The sequence below is a fragment of the Salvelinus namaycush genome, chromosome 4 (assembly GCF_016432855.1).
Source record: "Salvelinus namaycush isolate Seneca chromosome 4, SaNama_1.0, whole genome shotgun sequence".
Lineage (NCBI taxonomy): Eukaryota > Metazoa > Chordata > Actinopteri > Salmoniformes > Salmonidae > Salvelinus > Salvelinus namaycush.
Window position 1 is genome coordinate 10,484,441 of NC_052310.1, and position 23,740 is coordinate 10,508,180.

The following is a 23,740-nucleotide window of genomic DNA, read 5'->3' on the forward strand; positions in this document are numbered from 1 at the left end:
CCTTCCTTCCTTCCTCCCTTCCTTACTTCCTTACTTCCTTACTTCTTCACTCCATCTGTCCCTTCATACCTCCATCCCATACCTCCCTTCCTCCATTCCATACCTCCCTCCCTCCCTCCATCCCTACCTCCCTCCCTCCCTCCCTCCATCCCTCCCTCCCTCCCTCCCTCCCTCCCTCCATCCCTCCCTCCCTCCATCCCATACCTCCCTCCCTCCCTCCCTCCATCCCATACCTCCCTCCCTCCCTCCATCCCTACCTCCCTCCCTCCCTCCCTCCCTCCCTCCCTCCCTCCCTCCCTCCCTCCATCCCATACATCCCTCCCTCCCTCCATCCCATACCTCCCTCCCTCCATCCCATACCTCCCTTCCTTACTTCCTTCCTTCTTCACTCCATCTGTCCCTCCCTCCCTTCCTCCATCCCTACCTCCCTCCATCCCATACCTCCCTTCCTTCCTTCCTTCCTTCTTCACTCCATCTGTCCTTTCCTTCCTTCCTTCCTTCCTTCCTTCTTCACTCCATCTGTCCTTTCCTTCCTTCCTTCCTTCCTTCCTTCCTTCCTTCCTTCCTTCCTCCCTCGCTCCCTCGCTCCCTCGCTCCCTCGCTCTCTCTCTCTCTTTCTTTCTCTCTCCTCCCTCACTCTCTACAGATCCTAACTCAGGAGGACTGGAACAAGGTTCTCTATAATGGTATGGCCTCCACCACTCCTGTGGCCGCTCTCTACTTCATCGCCCTCATGACCTTTGGGAACTACGTCCTCTTCAACCTTCTGGTGGCCATCTTGGTCGAGGGCTTCCAGACAGAGGTGAACTAAGTAAACCAAATAACACACACACACAGGCACATAACGAGATGGGAACTAACACCTGGGCTGAGGGCTTGGACATTACATCTTCTATTCATCCACCTTGACTCTCACCTCTAAATCTGTTTTTCTCTAATTGTGTCACCTATTATTACTCATCCTCACCTTCTCTCCTCCTCCTCTTTCTGACACGTGCTATTCATCAGTCTTCACCCTCTCTCCATCCCTCTCTCCATCCCTCTCTCTTTTCCCATATGAAAGGTTGTCATATCTAATGATTTTCCTTACGGTGATGTCATCCGTCATCAGGAAAATATGCTTACATCACAATGACATTCTTCTGCTCTCTCCTCCTCCTTTTTACATTCCTCCTTTTTGTTATCCCTCCCTCCCTTCTGCTCTTCGCCCATAAAACAAAAGACAAATCTCTCGCTCTCTGCATAGCCGCAATTCTTCTCTGACAGAGAGAGAGAGAGAGAGAGAGAGACAGAGAATGTGAGAGAGAGAGAGACAGAGAATGTGTGTGTGTGTGTGTGTGTGTGTGTGTGTGTGTGTGTGTGTGTGTGTGTGTGTGTGTGTGTGTGTGTGTGTGTGTGTGTGTGTGTGTGTGTGTGTGTGTGTGTGTGAGAGAGACACATACAGGATCACACACAGAGAGAGAGAGAGAGATACATAGGATGACACACACACAGAGAGAGAGGAGAGATGACACACACAGAGAGAGGAGAGATGACACACACACAGAGAGAGAGAGAGGAGAGATGACACACACACAGAGAGAGGAGAGACATAGGATGACACAGAGAGAGAGAGAGACAGAGCAATGGAGAAACACAAAGAGATAGATAGGGAGACAGAGAAAGGATGAATGTATGTCTTTGTTGACAGTCAGATAACATAGTTCTCATCCCTACTGTAAGAGTGTGTCGCTTCAGAGCAGCTAGACATAGACTGTAATGGTTGTCTCGGCAGACAAAGTCGAAAAATGACATATCTCTTGTTTGGCTTCTGCTTTGTTTTAATTGAACATTCCATCTCTTGCTCGTTCATCTGTCTCTATCCCTCTCTCTCTGACTTGTGACAGCACCTGTGCTTTGATCTCTTGTGGTCTTTGAAATAAGTTAGAACAGCTGAGAGAAGAGGAGAGGAGAGGAGAGGACAGGGGAGGAGAGGAGAGGAGAGGAGAGGAGAGGAGAGGAGAGGAGAGGAGAGGAGAGGAGAGGAGAGGAGAGGAGAGGAGAGGAGAGGAGAGGAGAGGAGAGGAGAGGAGAGGGGAGAGCAGACTCATATTTAAAAGACGGATTGATTGGTCTGCTTTCTAGTTATTAGTTGTTACAACAGTCTGCTTTCTAGTTATTAGTTGTTACAACAGTCTGCTTTCTAGTTATTAGTTGTTACAACAGTCTGCTTTCTGGTTATTAGTTGTTACAACAGTCTGCTTTCTGGTTACTAGTTGTTACAACAGTCTGCTTTCTAGTTATTAGTTGTTACAACAGTCTGCTTTCTAGTTATTAGTTGTTACAACAGTCTGCTTTCTGGTTATTAGTTGTTACAACAGTCTGCTTTCTAGTTATTAGTTGTTACAACAGTCTGCTATCTAGTTATTAGTTGTTACAACAGTCTGCTTTCTAGTTATTAGTTGTTACAACAGTCTGCTTTCTGGTTATTAGTTGTTACAACAGTCTGCTTTCTGGTTATTAGTTGTTACAACAGTCTGCTTTCTGGTTATTAGTTGTTACAACAGTCTGCTTTCTAGTTATTAGTTGTTACAACAGTCTGCTTTCTAGTTATTAGTTGTTACAACAGTCTGCTTTCTGGTTATTAGTTGTTACAACAGTCTGCTTTCTGGTTATTAGTTGTTACAACATTCTGGTATCTAGTTATTAGTTGTTACAACAGTCTGCTTTCTGGTTATTAGTTGTTACAACAGTCTGGTATCTAGTTATTAGTTGTTACAACAGTCTGGTATCTAGTTATTAGTTGTTACAACAGTCTGCTTTCTAGTTATTAGTTGTTACAACAGTCTGCTTTCTAGTTATTAGTTGTTACAACAGTCTGCTTTCTAGTTATTAGTTGTTACAACAGTCTGCTTTCTGGTTATTAGTTGTTACAACAGTCTGCTTTCTAGTTATTAGTTGTTACAACAGTCTGCTTTCTAGTTATTAGTTGTTACAACAGTCTGCTTTCTAGGTCCGTTATCTGCATGTCATGGTGTTCAGAATTACACAGTCATGTCCAACATCTCCGTTATGAGCCCTCAATACCACCTGGCATCATTCAGGTCAGTTAGGAATGAATCAGGTATTATTTAAAGCCAGAGAGAAGCGACTGTGGCTATGGAATAAACACAGCTCTTAGCTGAATCATTTATGGACGACACATGGCAGCTGTAAAAGTTACCATTACTTTTTATGTTACGTCTCTAGCAAGTCTTGTTTTTAAGTACCCTTGTAGCGAATGAACCTTTCAAGTATATTGAACAGTAAACTCCAGCACACCGAACATACTGTACCTCTCTGGTCAGACTGAATGGAATGGATTCACCTTACCCCTGACTCATCAGACAAGCTGTCATAGATAATCCTCACCTGGCAGACATAGAGAGAGAGACATACAGACAGAGACAGAGAGAGAGGGACTGGAGAGAGGGGGAGGGAGAGAGTGAGACAAGGACCAGAGAGAGAGAGAAAGCAAAAGAGAGAGAGAGAGTCCATGAGCAGATGAGCTCTCACATTTTGCATCATGTTTTTACATAAAGGTGGGTTTAGAGTTAGATGAACTTGGATTTTTCGGCTCCAAACCTATAACCTGTTTTTGGACAAAATTAACTGGAAGGATTCCTACTACCAAAGATTCTTATTTCCAAGCACAAAGAATGGTCCACCTCAACAACAGCTCCTCAACCAGATCCGGAGAGCTGGAGGTGGAGAGAGACATATCTGCACTCTGGACTGTGGTGAGACAACATCAACAGGAGAAAGAACAAGGAGCAGGAGATGAACAGAGCACTAGAGGAAAGGATCAGACTGCTGGAGGAGTTGGAGAATGGGATGGTGTGGGACAGAAAACCACCCATTAGATAGCTGGCCACCCCCGCAGAGAAGTCACCCTGGACTTGAACAGCCTTTACAACCAGGTACACCTATACAAGGCAGCAGTGCCCGCCTTCGCCCGGACCCTAAAGGACTTCACACTCAACCGCAGCCCCAACACATCACACAGGAGCAACAGATCAACAGACACTTTCCCAGACCCCCCGGACCTACACATAGAGGACCCACACCGAGAGGACCTACATCCAGACCACAGCTCCACCAGCCACATCCACACCCCAACCAATCAACCCCCCCCCCCCCCCCCCCCCCCATGCCCCCTCAGATCAGACCTATGCCCCTCCTGCCCACCCCATGCCCCCTCACTCCCGCAAAGAGGTCCTCAACATGAAAGTCACACATATGCCCAGGCCATGAGCAGGTAAACAGGCCCAACCCCCCCTCTTACACTAGCCCAAGCCAATGGCATGTACCAGTTGCTCAGCAGGCTCTGCTCACACTTACTGGCCTGAGACCAAACCATACGATTAACAACATTGGACACTTTATGGAACACTAAGCCTTCACTATCTCATCTTGAAATATCCAAGGCCTGAGGTCATCTACCTTTGGCCTAAAGAGCAGGAACCTGGACTTCACCAAAGAAATTGGAAATACAGACATTGTCATCCTACAAGAAACATGGTATAGAGGAGATGGACCCACTGGTTGCCCTCTAGGTTAGAGAGAGCTGGTAGTCCCATCCACCAATCTACCAGGTGTGAAACAGGGAAGGGACTCAGGGGTATGCTATTTGGTATAGATCAGACATACAGTTGAAGTCAGAAGTTTACATAAACTTACGTTGGAATCATTAAGACTAGTTTTTCAACCACTCCACAAATTTCTTCTTAACAAACTATCTTTTGGCAAGTCGGTTAGGACAACTACTTTGTGCATGACACAAGTAATTTTTTCAACAATTGTTCACAGACAGATTATTTCACTTATAATTTACTGTATCACAATCCCAGTGGGTCAGAAGTTCACAAACACTAAGTTGACTGCGCCTTTAAACAGCTTGAAAAATTCCAGAAAATGAAGTCAAGGCTTTAGAAGCTTTTGATTGGCTAATTGACATCATTTGATTCAATTGGAGGTGTACCTATGGATGTATTTCAAGGCCTACCTTCAAACTCAGTGCCTCTTTGCTTGACATCATGGGAAAATCTAAAGAAATCAGCCAAGACCTCAGAAGAAAAAGTCTGCTTCAACCTTGGGAGCAATTTCCAAACGCCAGAAGGTACCACGTTCATCTGTACAAACAACAGTATGCAAGTATAAACACCATGGGACCACGCAGCCGTCATACCGCTCAGGAAGGAGACGCGTTCTGTCTCCTGCAGATGAACGTACTTGTGACCTTGTGAAGATACTGGAGGAAACAGGTACAAAAGTATCTATATCCACAGTAAAACAAGTCCTATATCGACATAACCTGAAAGGCCGCTGAGCAAGGAAGAAGCCACTGCTCCAAATCCACCATAAAAAGCCAGACTACTGTTTGCAACTGCACATGGGGACAAAGATCGTACTTTTTGGAGAAATGTCCTCTGGTCTGATGAAACAAAAATAGAACCTTTTGGCCATAATGACCATCATTATGTTTGGAGGAAAAAGGGGGAGGCTTGCAAGCCTAAGAACACCATCCCAACCGTGAAGAACGGGGGTGGGAGCATCATGTTGTGGGGGTGCTTTGCTGCAGGAGGGACTTGTGCACTTGAAGCAACATCTCAAGACATCAGTGAGGAAGTTAAAGCTTGGTCGCAAATGGGTCTTCCAAATGGACAATGACCCCAAGCATACTTACAAAGTTGTGGCAAAATGGCTTAAGAACAACAAAGTCAAGGTATTGGGAGTGGCCATCACAAAGCCCTGACCTCAATCCTATAGAACATTTGTGGGCAGAACTGAAACAGTGTGAGCAAGGAGGCCTACAAACCTGACTAAGTTACATCTAATCTGTCAGGAGGAATGGGCCAAAATTCACCCAACTTATTGTAGGAAGCTTGTGGAAGGCTACCCGAAACGTTTGCCCCAAGTTAAACAATTTAAAGGCAATGCTACCAAATACTAATTGAGTGTATGTTAACTTCTGACCCACCGGGAATATGATGAAAGGAAAAAAAGCTGAAATAAATAATTCTCTCTGACATTTCACATTCTTAAAGTAAAGTGGTGATCCTAACTGACCTAAGACAGGGAATTTTTACTAGGATTAAATGTCAGGAATTGTGAAAAACTGAATTCATGTGTATTAGGCTAAGGTGTATGTAAACTTCCGACTTCAACTGTAAGTCACTCTATTAAATTAGTCAAAACAGGAACATTTTACATTTGGCTAGAAATTCAAAAGGAACTGATCTCAATAGAGAAAAATGATCCCCCCACTAGAATCCTCATATTTTAATGAAGACAGCATCTCCATCCTGGATGGGGAAATCAATTATTTCCAGGGCCAGTGACATGTTCTAGTCTGTGGTGACCTAAATGCCAGACCTGGATAGGAACCTGAGACCCTCAGCACACAGGGGGACAAACACCTACCTGGAGGTGACAGCATTCCCTCCCCCATATGCCCCCCTAGGCACAACTACGACAACATAACCAACAGAAACGGGTCACAACTCCTGCAGCTCTGTTGCATGCTGGATATGTACATAGTCAATGGTAGGCTTCGAGGGGACTCCTATGGTAGGTACACCTATAGCACATCTCTTGGCAGTAGTACTGTAGACTTCTTTATCACTGACCTCAACCCAGAGTCTCTCAGAGTGTTCACAGTCAGTCCACTGACACCCCTATCAGATCTCAGCAAAATCACAGTCTACTTGAACAGAGCAATACTCAATCATGAGGCATCAAAGCCAAAGGAACTGAATAATATTAAGAAATGCTATAGATGGAAGGAAAGTAGTGTGGAAATCTACCATGATGCAATTAGGCAACAACAAATTCAATCCCTTTTAGACAACTTCCTGGACAAAACATTCCACTGTAATAGTGAAGTTGTAAACTTGGCAATAGAAAACCTAAACAGTATATTTGACCTCTCAGCTTCCCTATCAAATCTAAAACTTTCTAACAGAAAACCGAAGAAAATGAACAACAATGACAAATGGTTTGATGAAGAATGCAAAAACCTATCTGACCAAAACATAGAGACCCTGAAAACCTGAGCCTACACCTTCACTATGGTGAATCACTAACACAATACAGAAATAAACTCCGGAAAACAAAGGAACAGCACGTCGGAAATCATCTCAATGTAATTGAAGAATCCATAGACTCTAAACACTTCTGGGAAAATTGGAAAACACTAAACAAACAACAACCCGACCAGTTATCTACCCAAAATGAAGGTTTATGGGTAACCACTTCTCCAATCTTGCTGGCCCTATAACTAAGAACTAACAGAAAAGCATATACATGATCAAATACAAATCTTAGAATAAACAATTAAAGTTTAGGGTTAGGGTTAGGGTTAGGGTTACCAGAACCCACTTGATTATTTTAACCAGTGTGCTGAGAGTCAGGAAGCAAGTACAGGGAGTGTTTTAATAAATAAACAAAACAATAAACACCAAGATTTGGAACCAAGGACTGATCACCCTAATCCACAAAAGTGGAGACAAATTTGACCCCACTAACTGTCGTGGGATATGCGTCAACAGCAACATTGGGAAACTCCTCTGCATTATCATTAACAGCAGACTAGTTCATTTCCTCAGTGAAAACAATGTAATGAGAGAATGTCAAATTTCCTTTTCGGAAATTACCGTACAACAGACCACGTATTCACCTTGCACAGCCTAATTGACAAACAAACAAACTAAAACAAAGGCAAAATCTTCTCATGATTTGTTGATTTCAAAAAAGCCTTCGACTCAATTTGGCATGAGGGTCTTCTATACAAATTGATGGAAAGCGGTGTTGTGGGAAAAACTTACAACATCATAAAATCTATCTACACAAACAACAAATGTGTGGTTAAAATTGGCAAAAAACACACATTTCTTTCCACAGGTCCATGGGGGGAGACAGGAATGCAGCTTAAGCCCCACCTTCTTCAACATATACTGTATATCAATGAATAGGAGAGGGCTCTAGAACAGTCTGCAACACCCAGCCTCACCCTACTAGAATCTGAAGTCAAATGTCTACTGTTTGCTGATGATCTGGTGCTTCTGTCCCCAACCAAGGATGGCCAAAATAAGCACCTAGATCTTCTGCACAAATTCTGTCAGACCTGGGCCCTCACAGTAAATCTCAGTAAGACCAAAATAATGGTGTTCCAAAAAAGGTCCAGATGTCAGGACCACAAATACAAATTCCATCTAGACACTGTTGCCCTAGAACACACAAACACTATACATACCTCGGCCTAAACATCAGTGCCAGAGGTGACTTCCACAAAGCTGTGAACGATCTGAGAGACAAAGCAAGAAGGGACTTCTATGCCATCAAAAGGAACATAAAATTTGACGTACCAATTAGGATCTGGCTAAAAATACTTGAATCATTAATAGAACCCATTGCCTTTATGGTTGTGAGGTCTGAGGTCCGCTAACCAACCAAGAACTCACAAAATGGGACAAACACCAAATTTAGACTCTGCATGCAGAATGCTGCAAAAATGTCCTTTGTGTACAACCTAAAATACCAAATAATGCATGCAGAGCAGAATTGGGCCGATACCCGCAAATTATCAAAATCCAGAAAAGAGCCGTTAAATTCTACAACCACCTAAAAGGACCTGATTCCCAAACCTTCCATAACAAAGCCATCACCTACAGAAAGATGAACCTGGAAAAGAGTCCCTTAAGCAAGCTGGTCTTGCGCCTCTGTTCACAAACATAAACAGACCCCACAGAGCCCCAGGACAGCAACACAATTAGACCCAACCAAATCATGATGAAACAAAGAGATATTTACTTGATTCATTGGAAAGAAATAACAAAATAAATGTGCGAACTAGAATGCTATTTGGCCCTAAACAGAGAGTACACAGTGGCAGAATACCTGACCACTGTGACTGACCCCAAATTAAGGAAATCTTTGACTATGTTCAGACTCGGTGAGCATTGCCTTGCTGTTGAGAAAGGCCGCCGTAGGCAGACCTGGCTCTCAAGAGAAGACAGGCTATGTGCACACTGCCACAAAATGAGGTGGAAACTGAGCTGCACTTCCTAGCCTCCTGCCCAATGTATGGCCATATTAGAGACACATTTTTCCCTCAGATTACACAGATCCACAAACAATTGTAAACAAACCCAAACCCAATTAACTCCATATCTACTGGGTGAAGTACCACAGTGTGCCATCACTGCAGCAAGATGTGTGACCTGTTGCCAAAAGAAAAGTGCAACCAGTGAAGAACAAACACCATTGTAAATACAACCCATATTTATGTTTATAACATATTTTTCCCATGCCAGTAAAGCCCTTTGAATTGAATTGAATTGAGAGGGAGAGACTAGAGAGAGGGAGAGGGAGAGAGACAGAGAGAGAGAGAGAGACAGAGACAGAGAGACAGAGAAAAATAGCGGGACAGATCGAGAGAGTGATCTAGAGAGAGTGTACAGCGATGTCAGACAGTGATTGCTGAACTCATAGATTTATAGATAATGTGGGAGGCCTCTGGCCTTTGACAAACCAGCCAGGATGACTACTAAAGACCTGGCACACATCTAGAATGAGATGTATTATTAGCTCACCAAGATAAACTCCACTTTACCACACACACAGAGACAGACAGACAGACACCATCTCCCCAATCTTGAGGTCTGATGTTGAAAATGTTATTAAGCTAAGTTAGCCTAGACTTCCCCTCCTCCTCTCTTCCTCTCCTCTCTTCCTCTCCTCCTCTCTTTCCCTCCTCTCTTCTCCTCCTCTGTTCTCCTCCTCTCTTCCTCTCCTCCTCTCTTCCCCTCCCCACTTACCTCCCTCCTCTCCTTCTCTTTTCCTCTCCTCCTCCTCTCCTCTTCCTCTCATTCTCATCTCCTTCTCCTCTTTTCTTCTCCTCCTCCTCTCCTCTTCTCCTCCTCTGGTTCTTTCCTCCTGTCCTCACAATTCATTTGAAAGCTGTTTGCTCAATTCCTTCACAATTGTTTTCTAACATCCTTCTCACAGTTTATTTATAGTCGGCCGAACTTTGCAGTGAGTCAGGGTTGCTAGGTAACGATAGGTTGAATGACGTGAGTTGGGATGAGAGATGTTTGGTTCTGGGGCCATGCCCTGGTATAAACACACTACACACCATACTGTACTGTACTGAATGATGTCCAGCTTCCCAGCTGTAGACTCTGTTACAGTGTTGCTATGCTGTGTACCCTCCACCTATGACTGATAACTGACTGAAGGACTTACGGTATAACTTATGAAGTTATAACTCATGGCTGAAATGCGTATGATTGGCCCAAAGACATTATGCTATCACATTGAGCTGTGTTGCTGTGTGTTATTGCAACTTGGCTGCATTCTGCTATGATTGGCGGTTGAGCATCTCTTCTGTGTATACTGAAAGGATTTATATTCTGCGCGTCTTTAGCATGATACAGAATATATACATTATATATCTGCCTGGTCAACCTAATTCTCTTTCTGCTTTGTTTGCTGCTATGGTGCCTCTCCTCTCTATTCATCCTTCCTTTCTCTCACTCTTTTACTCATTCTCTCTCTTTATCTCTCTCTTTCTATGTTCCTCTCTCTCACACCTTTTCTCTCCACCTCGCTTTCTCTCTCCATTTCTCCTTCTCTCTATCCTTCTCTCTCTCTCTGTCTTTATCCTCCTTCTCTTCCTGCGGTAAAACATCACACACTTCCACTTCAGGAAGTGCCCACGAGAGAGGACTTGCATGTCCAGTTGAGCCTAGATCAACTGCCTTTAGGCTCAAGGGTATGTACTGCAATGTGCTCCCACCTCTTCACACTCTCTCTCTCTCTCTCTCTCTCTCTCTCTCTCTCTCTCTCCCCTCTCTCTCTCTCTCTCTCCCCCCTCTCTCTCTCTCTCTCTCTCCCCCTCTCTCTCTCTCTCTCTCTCCCCCTCTCTCTCTCTCTCTCCCCCCCCTCTCTCTCTCTCCCCCTCTCTTGCGCTCTCTCCCTCTCAGGCTCCGCCTGTCTCTCTACCCTCCACAACCCTGCTGCACGATGCCACGGCTGTTGAGACTAACCAGGTTGACAGTGTGTGTGTTCAATGTTTGTGTGTGTTCAGTTGTTGTGTGTGTGTTCACTGTCTTAACTGTAGTATCAGACGGTTGATCAGTAGTTGGTTGTTTTTATGTTGGAAAGCAGATCCTCACAGATGTCTCTCTCTTCAGGTCCATTGGTTCCTTCCATTAGCGGTGCAAACAAACAAACGCACTAGAAACATGCCCAGAGTAGCCAAACGAATGCTAAAGCACTACAGTAGAAATGTCCCTAAAGCCTCTCGGTTTAAGGACTATGAAGAGACATCAGCACAGTCATTTAGAGCCAACAGGACAACTTTAGAATAACAGGGATACAGTTAACCCTGGGAGAGGGATTTAAAGGAGAGTCTGCTCTGTGTGGTCTGTAGTAGTTAACCCTGTAGTTATGTGTGGATATGCCTGCCCTGTCCTGTGCAGTTGCTGTATTTCTATCTGTTTATGAGTAACGGAGGTGGTTCGGTGAACATGCCGATTTGCGTTAGCACCCAGCGCTAATGCCTTGGCTTTAGCGCAGTGGGCTAACACAGTCTCGAGTCAGGCAGGCAGCTGATCGAAACCTGGTTGTCACATCTGCATCTGAGGCCATGGAAGCAACGGTGCGACACTACCAGAGATCGTTAGAGATGTTGTCAGTGACTGCATCTACATTCCTACATACACACTCTCCCATCCAAAACACATGCACACATTTCTCCATTCACACCTTTAGAGTGGCCTCATTGACATTATCTTGTGAGAAATGTATTGTTTTCTATCAGGCAATATTAGCATCAGTCCGTCCCTCCAGAGCCAGGTTTGTGGTCAGGCTGTGCTTTGGCTCCCTCCCTCCCTCCCTCCCTCCCTCCCTCCCTCCCTCCCTCCCTCCCTCCCTCCCTCCCTCCCTCCCTCCCTCCCTCCCTCTCCCTACTGTCTGTCTAAATTGTCCTGCCCGTTTGGAAACAAGCTCATTTCTATCCGTCTCCTCTTTCGCTGCTCCTGATCGACTCCCAGTAGAATAGTGTTCCTGCTCCTTGTTCCTTCTTCTTGTGGTTTTCAAATAAAATGTCCTCCTTGGAACAGCGTGTTAAATGTCTTGTTAAAATAATACAGATGAATGATCAGGTCAACCAAAGGACAACAACTTAGCTCGGTCAAATCAATAAATATATTATTAATTCATGCATGAATTCATTAATTCATTCATTTGTTCATTAGTAGATCAGTACATTCCGTTTCAGATTTAAAATGTTTCCAGCTGTGAACAGCGACATGAGGATCAGCAGCCGGAATGACTATCAGCCTGTTCAGACTGCTGCTACTGTGACAGACTGGTCAATAGTAGACAGAGTAGAAGCAGAGCAGAGCTTCGTTTGATTCTAACAGTCAGCTTTAACACGTATCACATCACTGGAGCCTGGGCTGAACAATTCAGAGTATCAGACACACTGCCATCTCAGACAACACAAACCTGCCAAGTAGGCAGCAACCAGCCCTAAACCATAAGGTCTGAGCCCCATTTGTGATCAGTAATCTGGAATGAGTTTCAGCTCTGCCTGCCCTAGGTGAGCTGACTAGTTATCTTATGGATAGGCAGCTTAGGGTTGAACCTTTACCCTGTATCTCAAAATGGCCACTTTATGGTCAAACACTGACAGTCATCTTACGGGTTCAACCTCATTCCTCTTCCCCAGAAAGGTGATATGGGAGTCAGGCTGGACCCGGGGTCACAGACATGGTCCCAACCAAGGCCCCGGCTATGGTCCTGGCTGCATCCACATAGGACGCCCCAGCTAGGGTCCCTTCCATACAGGCCTTACTGGGCTGTCCCTCTCTCTACAGTGGTCTCAGGAGTCCGGGAGACTCAGCTGGGCCCCTGGCCTAGTGTTGGGCCCACCGTGAGTACCACACACATCTCATACACACACATACAGAGCAACACACACACCCAGGCACTATGTGTCACACTCTGTCACACTAGAGGAATGGAGCTGAACCCTCCCCCCTTTCCCTCCCTGGGGAGGAGTCTGGGTACCCACAATGCCCACCGTGAGTTGTTAGAAGTGTACTCCAGCCCAAACCACAAAGTAGACCATCCACCCCCCGGGCCTACTCCGTTTCCAATGGGGAGGGGAGGAGTCTGGGGACCCACAATGCTTTGTGTGCCCACCATGAGTTGTTAGAAGTGTACTCCAGCCCAAATCACTAAATAGCCACCCCCCCCACAATGCTTTGTGCTGAGGCTCTGATGAGCTTGTCCTGTCACATCTGTTTTATTAATTGGTGTGTTTGTTGGTCACTGAGAGAAAAGTATAATATCATCTGTGTTCAGTTCAGCTTCAGGCATCTGACCTGCTATGTTTGTTGCATATTCTGACCTGCTATGTTTGTTGCATATTCTGACCTGCTATGTTTGTTGCATATTCTGACCTGCTATGTTTGTTGCATATTCTGACCTGCTATGTTTGTTGCATATTCTGACCTGCTATGTTTGTTGCATATTCTGACCTGCTATGTTTGTTGCATATTCTGACCTGCTATGTTTGTTGCATATTCTGACCTGCTATGTTTGTTGCATATTCTGACCTGCTATGTTTGTTGCATATTCTGACCTGCTATGTTTGTTGCATATTCTGACCTGCTATCCTGTTGTGGTTTTATCTGTCTGTAGCTTAGTCCTCTGTGTTGGTGGTATGTGTTTTGTTGCAATTCTCCCATTGGTTTCTACTGTACACCACCTATTTGCTGCTGAAGACTCTCCTCAACCACATTTTAATTTAACAACAAGCATTAACCCGCTGATGTAAAAACCAATGGGAGACATCGCAGCTAGATCCTCTATCCTTCGTCTGAATGGTCAGCACTGTTTTCACCCTGCTAGTGTACGTCCTATCCTCTCTCTGAGTCAGAGGTTTAGGCCTAGGGCTGATAGGCTGCCGGTATAGGCCTAGGGCTGATTGGCTGCAGGTATAGGCCTAGGGCTGATTGGCTGCAGGTATAGGCCTAGGGCTGATTGGCTGGCTAGTTCATTACAGCCCCTCTCTCCTAGACGGTTCAGGAAATCAGGTCTGATAGGTTCACACACGCAAGGTGCACGCACACACACACACGCAAGGAACACACACACACGCAAGGAACACACACACACGTGGACAAGGAACACACTCACACGTGGACAAGGAACACACTCACATGCACCTCGAGGTGAAGAAAGCCATTTGTTTGATGAGAGAAATTGAGATTTCGATATTTAGACACTTCAATAGAAGCTATATAAACCCCACCCACTGTGAATATATGAATAACTACTGCATATCATTGCTATAGAAACCCCACCCACTGTGAATATATGAATAACTACTGCATATCATTGCTATAGAAACCCCACCCACTGTGAATATATGAATAACTACTGCATCTCATTGCTATAGAAACCCCACCCACTGTGAATATATGAATAACTACTGCATATCACTACTATAGAAACCCCCACCCACTGTGAATATATTAATAACTACTGCATATCACTACTATAGAAACCCCACCCACTGTGAATATATTAATAACTACTGCATAGCATTGCTATAGAAACCCCACCCACTGTGAATATATTAATAACTACTGCATATCATTGCTACAGAAACCCCACCCACTGTGAATATATGAATAACTACTGCATATCATTACTATAGAAACCCCACCCACTGTGAATGTATGAATAACTACTGCATATCACTACTATAGAAACCCCCACCCACTGTGAATATATGAATACCTACGGCATATCATTGCTATAGAAACCCCACCCACTGTGAATATATGAATAACTACTGCATATCATTGCTATAGAAACCCCACCCACTGTGAATATATGAATAACTACTGCATATCATTACTATAGAAACCCCACCCACTGTGAATGTATGAATAACTACTGCATATCACTACTATAGAAACCCCCACCCACTGTGAATATATGAATACCTACTGCATATCATTGCTATAGAAACCCCACCCACTGTGAATATATGAATAACTACTGCATATCATTGCTATAGAAACCCCACCCACTGTGAATATATTAATAACTACTGCATATCATTGCTATAGAAACCCCACCCACTGTGAATATATTAATAACTACTGCATATCACTACTATAGACTAGATACTGGCCGTAGAGATGGAGAGAGAAAAAGGGAGAGCGAAAACAGAAAGGTGGCAAGAGAGGAACATGTGTTACTGTAAATGTAGGAAGAACGAGAGAGAGATAGAGAGAGGACAAGGAGGGAACAAAACAGGGAACAAACAGTTCTGCCGTTCTGACAAACTCACTGGGTGGATGATTTGTATTAGATGGTTGTGTCTGTGTGTGCGTGTGTGTGTTCTCTCCCGTCTGTCCGTCAGACCACACTGAAGCTCTGTAGAATGCATGTGTTTATGGGGCTTAGATAGGCATGGGGTTGACCCGTCATACCCAACCCTGACAGGTAGAAATAGCTCTGTTTATCTTCACAGAGTGATCCCACCTCCCTCTCTGCACCGTTCCATGACTCTCTGGTCTATCACAGGAAAGCAGTCTGAAACCGACAATCTGTCCCTATAACATGGTGCCGGTGCCCTACGTAACAGGAAATATGAGATATTCAAATTTGGACGGTCAATTTGGACCTTCAATTTGGACGGTCAATTTGGAGACACAATTTGATCCTTGTGAAGTTGTTTGAGAGTCTACAGTTGAAGTCGGAAGTTTACATACACTTAAGAGTGTATGCGTCACTAAAACTCGTTGTTCAACCACAAGCTGCAGCTTAACTAGGTATTTCCTTGCAGCACTGGGCCACACGACTGGACAATAATCAAGATTAGACAAAACTAGAGCCTGCAGAACTTGCTTTTTGTGTTGAAAGGAGGAATGGGCCAAAATTCACCCAACTTATTGTGGGAAGCTTGTGGAAGGCTACCCGAAACGTTTGACTCAAGGTCAACAATTTTAAGGCAATGCTACCAAATACTAATTGAGTGTATGTAAACTTCTGACCAACTGGGAATGTGATGAAAGAAATAAAACCTGAAATAAATCATTCTCTCTACTATTATTCTGACATTTCACATTCTTAAAATAAAGTGGTGATCCTAACTGACCTAAGACAGGGAATTTTTGCTAGGATTAAATGTCAGGAATTGTGAAAAATTGAGTTGAAATGTATTTGGCTAAGGTGTATGTTAACTTCCGACTTCAACTATGTGTCGTTGTCTGTGTGTAGCCTACGTGCTTGGATGCATGCACATAAGTGTGTGTGTGTTCATACATGTATAGGTGTTCCTGTGTGCGCTGTGTGTTTCAGTGTGGTCTAAGACAACATGTTATCTACTGCCCGTGTATGTTAGCTAACAAAGTGTTTTGACAGAGCTGCCCTCCGTCGATGTCTCTCCCTCCTTCTCTAACCTCTGCCCTCTTGTCCTACTGACCTGTGAACTCTGAGGGCAGGGAGACCCCACCCTCACCAGCCTGCCTGGCTATGGGGAGAAGTTGCCCTTAGACACAGATCTAGGATCAGCTTATCCTTCCTATACACAAACAATTAGCATCAGGGGGATGAAGGCATAACTGACCCAAGATCAATGTGTCGAGGCAGCTTCATCATTCTCTGTCTGGCTTCCATACAGGCTATTACTGCCCACTCCCTGACTGGCCCTTTCAAAAAATAACCATATTTTGACTTCTATTTGTGTGTGTGTGTGTGTGTGTGTGCATATGTGTGTGTGTGTGTGTGTGTGTGTGTGTGTGTGTGTGTGTGTGTGTGTGTGTGTGTGTGTGTGTGTGTGTGTGTGTGTGTGTGTGTGTGTGTGTGTGTGTGTGTGTAGGGAGAAGACTCCAAGTCAGTGTCGGAGGCTGATTTATCATCGAGGAGTATGGAGGACGTGAACGGCAGTGGAAAGGATGGCTCCCCAGGTGAGACACACACACACACACACAAATTATATACATTTAATTGCACTTCTACACTGTAAAACTAGAAAGACTCAAAGCACCATGATTGTGTAATGAAACCATGGAAAGTAGTGCAGCTATTGAGATCTGGTGTTTGGAGGGTGTTTGAATGAAACCCAATGTACGTTTTATGATAGGAAGAACGGGTTACATGCGCTGTAAAAGGCAGCATCAAAACACAAACACTGTGTGTCTCAGACAATCAATGGTTTAGATGCAAATGGTTCGTAGCCTAACTATTGATTGATAAGTGACTAGGAAGATTTGTTGTTGTTGGTGCAATTCCACCTTTATTTAGATTAGAAACAGGAGAGGCAGTAAGATGGTACATTTTATTAGTATTTCACCCACTCAACCATACAACCACACTGTTAGAAATTATTCTGAGGTAAATTGAAATTTACCAACAACAAAAAACAACCAACATATACTTAATAAAATGTAAGAATATTTATGAGAGAGAGCTTTCTTCCAACAACAAACATTAAAAGAAAGAAAAACCAAATTAGACATGATTCAAAACATAATAATGGTGTTTAGAAGCATTAGAGAGAGAAAACGACACCAAAAGAGAAGGGATCTAATTCTGCACTAAACACAACTCAAAACACCATAATGGTGTTTTCAACCTCTTTTGTTAGTCAACCTCTCAGTCTCTGGAAAAGTGTTGCACAACACTTGATTAAGTGGTGTTACGTCACACCATGTAATGTTTCAGAACATCTCAGGATGATGTGTTTTGTCTCCTTCAAGTTGGTGGCAGCTCAGTTGGCAGTCGTTTGGGTGTTACAAAGCACTACTTTTTCACAGCGAACACATAACAGAACAATGAATTGCGTATTACATTTAGCTGTAATTTCTTTGTTTCCAGAGAATATACATACATATTTACTCACGTATTGAAGCACAGAAGTATGCTATACTAATTAGAATGAAATGAAATAAAACCCATACAGATTCCAGAGTATATGTGTAGACGCAATTGGGCTTTAATGAAAATATCCCATTATGATGAAAATCTTCTCCGTAGCTGTATAAACGTGTCCCACATTAGATGGGCATGCATTTTTCTCGCACACACACACACACACACACACACACACACACACACACACACACACACACACACACACACACACACACACACACACACACACACACACAGAGAGAGAGCGGAACCAAATCACACAGCGACATTCTGCTACAGCTAAAAGACATCAATTATTCCTGATGCTGTATCTACATAGTACAGAAGAGAACACCTCCCCAACGCTACGACAACTTACATTTACATTACATTACATTTAAGTCATTTAGCAGACGCTCTTATCCAGAGCGACTTACAAGTTGGTGCATTCACCTTATGATAACTTTAAACTACTTCAGATTATCTCATGTAGTGGTTAGAAGACCTGTTTAAGCACAGTGACTGGAAGGAGGGAGGGAGGGAGACACAATTGGGGAGCGAGAGATAGGAGAGGGTGAAGCCGAGAGAGAGAGAGGAGGAGTGGGCGAGAGGAAGACATTGAGGGAGGAAGGCAGACGTTTAAAGACGCACACCAACTGAGATAGATGAAAGATGCGTTCGTACTCTCTGTGTCATGCATCCATCTGGCTGTTGAAAATAATATTCCCCCATGCACACATCTTGTCAGATTAGAGAAATATTGATGTGGTGGAGAACAGTAAGACATCCATGTTTAAACAGTTCCTCCTTCTCACATTAGAGATAATCTTATAACTGGGTCTCCCCCACCATTCTCTATCCTTCCAATGTTCCCCCTTTCACTGACCCTTCTTTCTCTACCTCTCTCTCTCTCTTTTTGTCCATCCTTGTTTCACCTTTACTCCTTTCCTTCCCTTGTGCCACCTCTCCCGCCTTCCTCTCTCTCTCCTCCCTTTCTCCCCCTACCTCTCCCCACCAGTAGTCCCTATAAACGGTAATGTTGACCTGAAGACCAGTCTGACCCCTCCTCTGATCACCCACACTGCTGCCACCCCCATGCCCGTTCCCAAGCTGCCCGCCGTGGTTGACCCTGCTCTGGGCTTTGAGTCCAGACGCGGCAGCAACATCTCCATGGACCTAGCCTGCTACGACAAGTCTCCGGTTAGTGTATTCCACTAGTACACTATCAATCAACTGGATCTTCCCAGGAACCCATGCATTAGGCTCTGTGCCCCCTCTCTGCCCAGACCCTGTGTGCACAACAACTAAGACTGTAGATATTCAGTCTAACCTGTATGGATGATGTTCAAGAAGACATTTATGATGATTAATATGACCTGTCATCAGCTCAACTCTCTGGCTACTTATTGATGCCAGTTATGACTGATGCCAGTTGTGACTGATGCCAGTTGTGACTGATGCCAGTTGTGACTGATGCCAGTTGTGACTGATGCCAGTTATGACTGATGTCAGTTATGACTGATGCCAGCTGTGACTGATGCCAGCTGTGACTGATGCCAGCTGTGACTGATGCCAGTTGTGACTGATGCCAGTTGTGACTGATGCCAGCTGTGACTGATGCCAGCTGTGACTGATGCCAGTTATGACTGATGCCAGCTGTGACTGGATGCCAGTTGTGACTGATGCCAGTTGTGACTTATTGTCACGCCCTGACCTTAGTTATCTATGTTTTCTGTATTATTTTGGTCAGGTCAGGGTGTGACGAGGGTGGGTATGCTTGTTTGACTTGTCTAGGGTTTATGTATGTCTAGGCGTGTTTGTTAGCCTAGGTATATAGTAGGTCTATGGTGGCCTGAATTGGTTCCCAATCAGAGACAGCTGTTTATCGTTGTCTCTGATTAGGGATCATATTTAGGTAGCCATTTTCCATTTTGGTTTCGTGGGTTCTTGTCTATGTGTAGTTGCCTGTGTCAGCACTCGTTCTATATAGCTTCACGTTCGTTTTTGTTACTTTGTTAGTTTGTTCAGTGTTCTTCCTTTATTAAAAGAAGAATGTATTCATATCACGCTGCACCTTGGTCTCCTCAATACGACGAACGTGACACTGATGCCAGTTATGACTAATGCCAGCTACAATAATAAAAGCTATAGTAATGACCACTAAGCATTTTTATTATAATTTGTATATATATATTTTTTTACCTTTTATTTAACTAGGCAAGTCAATTCAGAACAAATTCTTATTTACAAAGACGGCCTACCAAGAGGCAAAAGGCCTCCTGCGGGGACGGGGGCTGGGATGAAAAAAAGGTAGGAGAAAACACACATCATGACAAGAGAGAAACCACAACACTACATGAAGAGAGCCCTAAGACAACAACACAGCATGACATTGAGGAGAATCTGAGGATTCGTCTTTGATATAGGGGGCAGCATTTTCACTTTTGGATGAATTGCTAAAACTGTTTGAATGATGTCTGTGAGTATAACAGAACTCATATGGCAGGCAAAAACCTGAGAAAAAATTCAAACAGGAAGTGAGAATTCTGAGGCTGGTCGATGTTAAACTCATCGCCTATTCAATTCCCTGTAATATATGGATCTGTTTGCACTTCCTACACCTTCCACTAGATGTCAACAGTCGGTAGAATGTTGAATGAAGTTTATACTGTGTTGTGGGGCCGGATGAGAGGGGAATGAGTCAGTGGTCTGGCAGATTGCCAGTTCCTGGTCATGCGCTTTCCTCATGATATCGCCTTGCGTCCCATAACTTCTACAGACATGAAGGAATGCTCCGGTTGGAACGTTATTGGATATATATGATAACAACATCCTGAAGATTGATTCTCTACTTACTTTGACCAGTTTATTCGACTTGTAATATAACTTTTTGAAGTTTTCGTCCGACGTTTGCCTGCATCTGCGCGAGCGTTTGGACACGTGTACTACACATGCTAGCAAAAGTAGCTACTTGGACATAAGTAATGGACATTATCGAACAAAATAACGATTTATTGTGGAACTAGGATTCCTTGGAGTGCATTCTGATGAAGATGATCAAAGGTAAGGGAACATTTATGATGTAATTTCGTATTTCTGTTGACTCCAACATGGCGGAGAAATGTTGTTAAATCTGAGCGCCGTCTCAGATTATTGCATGGTGTGCTTTTTACGTAAAGTTTTTTTGAAATCCGACACAGCGGTTGCATTAAGAACAAGTGTATCTTTAATTCTATGTAAAACATGTATCTTTCATCAAAGTTTATGATGAGTATTTCTGTTATTTGACGTGGCTCTCTGCAATTTCTCCGGATATTTTGGAGGCATTTCTGAACATGGCGCCAATGTAAACCCGAGATTTGTGGATATAAATATGCATATTATCGAACAAAACATAAATGTATTGTGTAACATGATGTCCTATGAGTGTCATCTGATGAAGATCATCAAAGGTTAGTGATTAATTTTATCTCTATTTCTGCTTTTCGTGACTACTATCTTTTGCTGGGAAAATGGCTGTGTTTTTCTGTGGCTATTTACTGAGCTAACATATTTGTTTGGTGTGCTTTCCCCGTAAATCCTTTTTGAAATCAGACACATTGGCTGGATTCACAACGTGTAGCTTTAATTTGATGTCTATCATGTGTGATTTCATGAAAGATTGATTTTTATAGTAATATATTTGAATTTGGCGCGCTACATTTTTTCTGGCTTTTGGCCAAGTGGAACGCTACCGTCCCACATATCCCAGAGAAGTTAAGACAAAAACCTGTAGTAACAACATCCTAAAATGTAATATACTTTACTTTTATTTTTGGTTACTAAAGTTCCCTAAGAGTTACAAAAGTTCCCCAAGGGTTACAAACGTTACCTAAAAAGGGAATTTGTTTACTTCATCTGGCTTTCTTTTTGTTGCTCATACCTTCTCTCTTTCTCTCCACCCTCCATCTCTTTCTCTCCAGACCAGTGCCCGTAGCACCTCCCCTTACGCCCCGTGGAGCTCCGCCTCTGGCTGGACCAGCCGTAGATCAAGCTGGAACAGTGTAGGCCGTGCCCCTTCGCTCAAACGGACAAAGCGTCAGTCTGGCGAACGGCGGTCGCTCCTCTCCGGAGAGGGTGGGTCCAGTTCGGAGGATGATGAGGGTGGAGGAGGGGGGACATCGGAGGGGGATGATGTGTCCTTGTGTCGTACCGACTCCATGTCCCAGTCCCAACACCGACACAGGAGGATGGAGTCTGTGGAGACCAGGGGGTCCACAGACCTGGCCCCTGACATACTGCTACAGGTGAACACACACACACACAGTATTGTACAGCTAACCTTACCCTAACCCTAGCTCCTAAACCTAAACCTTACTCCTAATCCTAACCCTAGCTCCTAAACCTAAACCTTACCCCTAACCCTAACCCTAGCTCCTAAACCTTACTCCTAAACCTAAACCTAACCCTTAACGTAATTCTGACTCTAACACTAATTCTAACCTTAACCCTAAACCCCCTAGAAATAGCATTTGAACTTGTGGGGATGAACAAAATGTCCCCAGATGGTCACATTTTTGTTGGTTTACTATTCTTGTAGGGACTTCACAAGAATAGTTACACACACACACACACACACACACACACACACACACACACACACACACACACACACACACACACACACACACACACACACACACACACACACACACACACACACACACACACACACACACACCGGGGGATCTATAGACCTGTCCCCCTAAACACTGCCCTAATTTTATTGCTAGTCCATTTTACGCGGTTATCACTGGATAGAACCACTTTCTTGAGTGTTTTAAAATGCCTTCAAGTACCTATAAATTACTGTGTTAACCATGGTTGTAAAACTCTAGGTGCCCTTCCTGTATCGCTCAGCCAGTATACACAGCTCCAGACCCCCCTCACTAGGAGGCCTGAGAGCCCCAGAACACAGTGACTGTAACGGGAAAGGCACTCTGGCCCCTGGGGGGGCCCTGGCCCAGACACAGCTCTCCCTCGAGGACAACACAGAGGACGAAGCAGCAGAGGAGGAGGTTGTGGGTCGTTTTGCCAGGCTGTCACGCTGGCTGGAGAGGAAACAGCCAGAGTGGTGTCGACAGAGAGATACCTGGTCCATGTACATATTACCCCCGGACTCCAGGTGAGACACATGCAATTACACACACACACACACACACACACACACACACACACACACACACACACACACACACACACACACACACACACACACACACACACACACACACACACACACACACACACAGTGATTTAATGTGATGTAATTACACTATGATCTCATCCCTACTCATCTTTACTCATCCCTACTCATGGTAAAACCCAGTGTCCTGTTCTAACAGTTCCCATGGTAGAACCCAGTGTGTTGCTCTAACAGTTCCCATGGTAGAACCCAGTGTGTTGCTCTAACAGTTCCCATGGTAGAACCCAGTGTCCTGTTCTAACAGTTCCCATGGTAGAACCCAGTGTGTTGCTCTAACAGTTCCCATGGTAGAACCCAGTGTCCTGTTCTAACAGTTCCCATGGTAGAACCCAGTGTGTTGCTCTAAAAGTTCCCATGGTAGAACCCAGTGTGTTGCTCTAACAGTTCCCATGGTAGAACCCAGTGTCCTGTTCTAACACTTCCCATGGTAGAACACAATGTGTTGCTCTAACAGTTCCCATGGTAGAACACAGTGTCCCATTCTAACAGTTCCCATGGTAGAACCCAGTGTGTTGCTCTAACAGTTCCCATGGT

The 23,740-nt window shown here is 44.2% G+C and overlaps 1 protein-coding gene across 1 annotated transcript in view; it reads left to right on the forward strand.

Moving 5' to 3' along the window:
* Positions 1–23,129, forward strand: part of LOC120045436 (voltage-dependent T-type calcium channel subunit alpha-1G-like) — a 121,592-nt gene extending 98,463 nt beyond the window's left edge. The window contains exons 12-16 of the mRNA XM_038990318.1: positions 647–802; positions 16,928–17,015; positions 18,983–19,161; positions 21,924–22,247; positions 22,839–23,129. Of these exons, the coding sequence (XP_038846246.1) occupies positions 647–802; positions 16,928–17,015; positions 18,983–19,161; positions 21,924–22,247; positions 22,839–23,129 (1,038 nt within the window). The remainder of the gene's footprint in view (positions 1–646; positions 803–16,927; positions 17,016–18,982; positions 19,162–21,923; positions 22,248–22,838) is intronic.
* Positions 23,130–23,740: the final 611 nt, after the last annotated feature.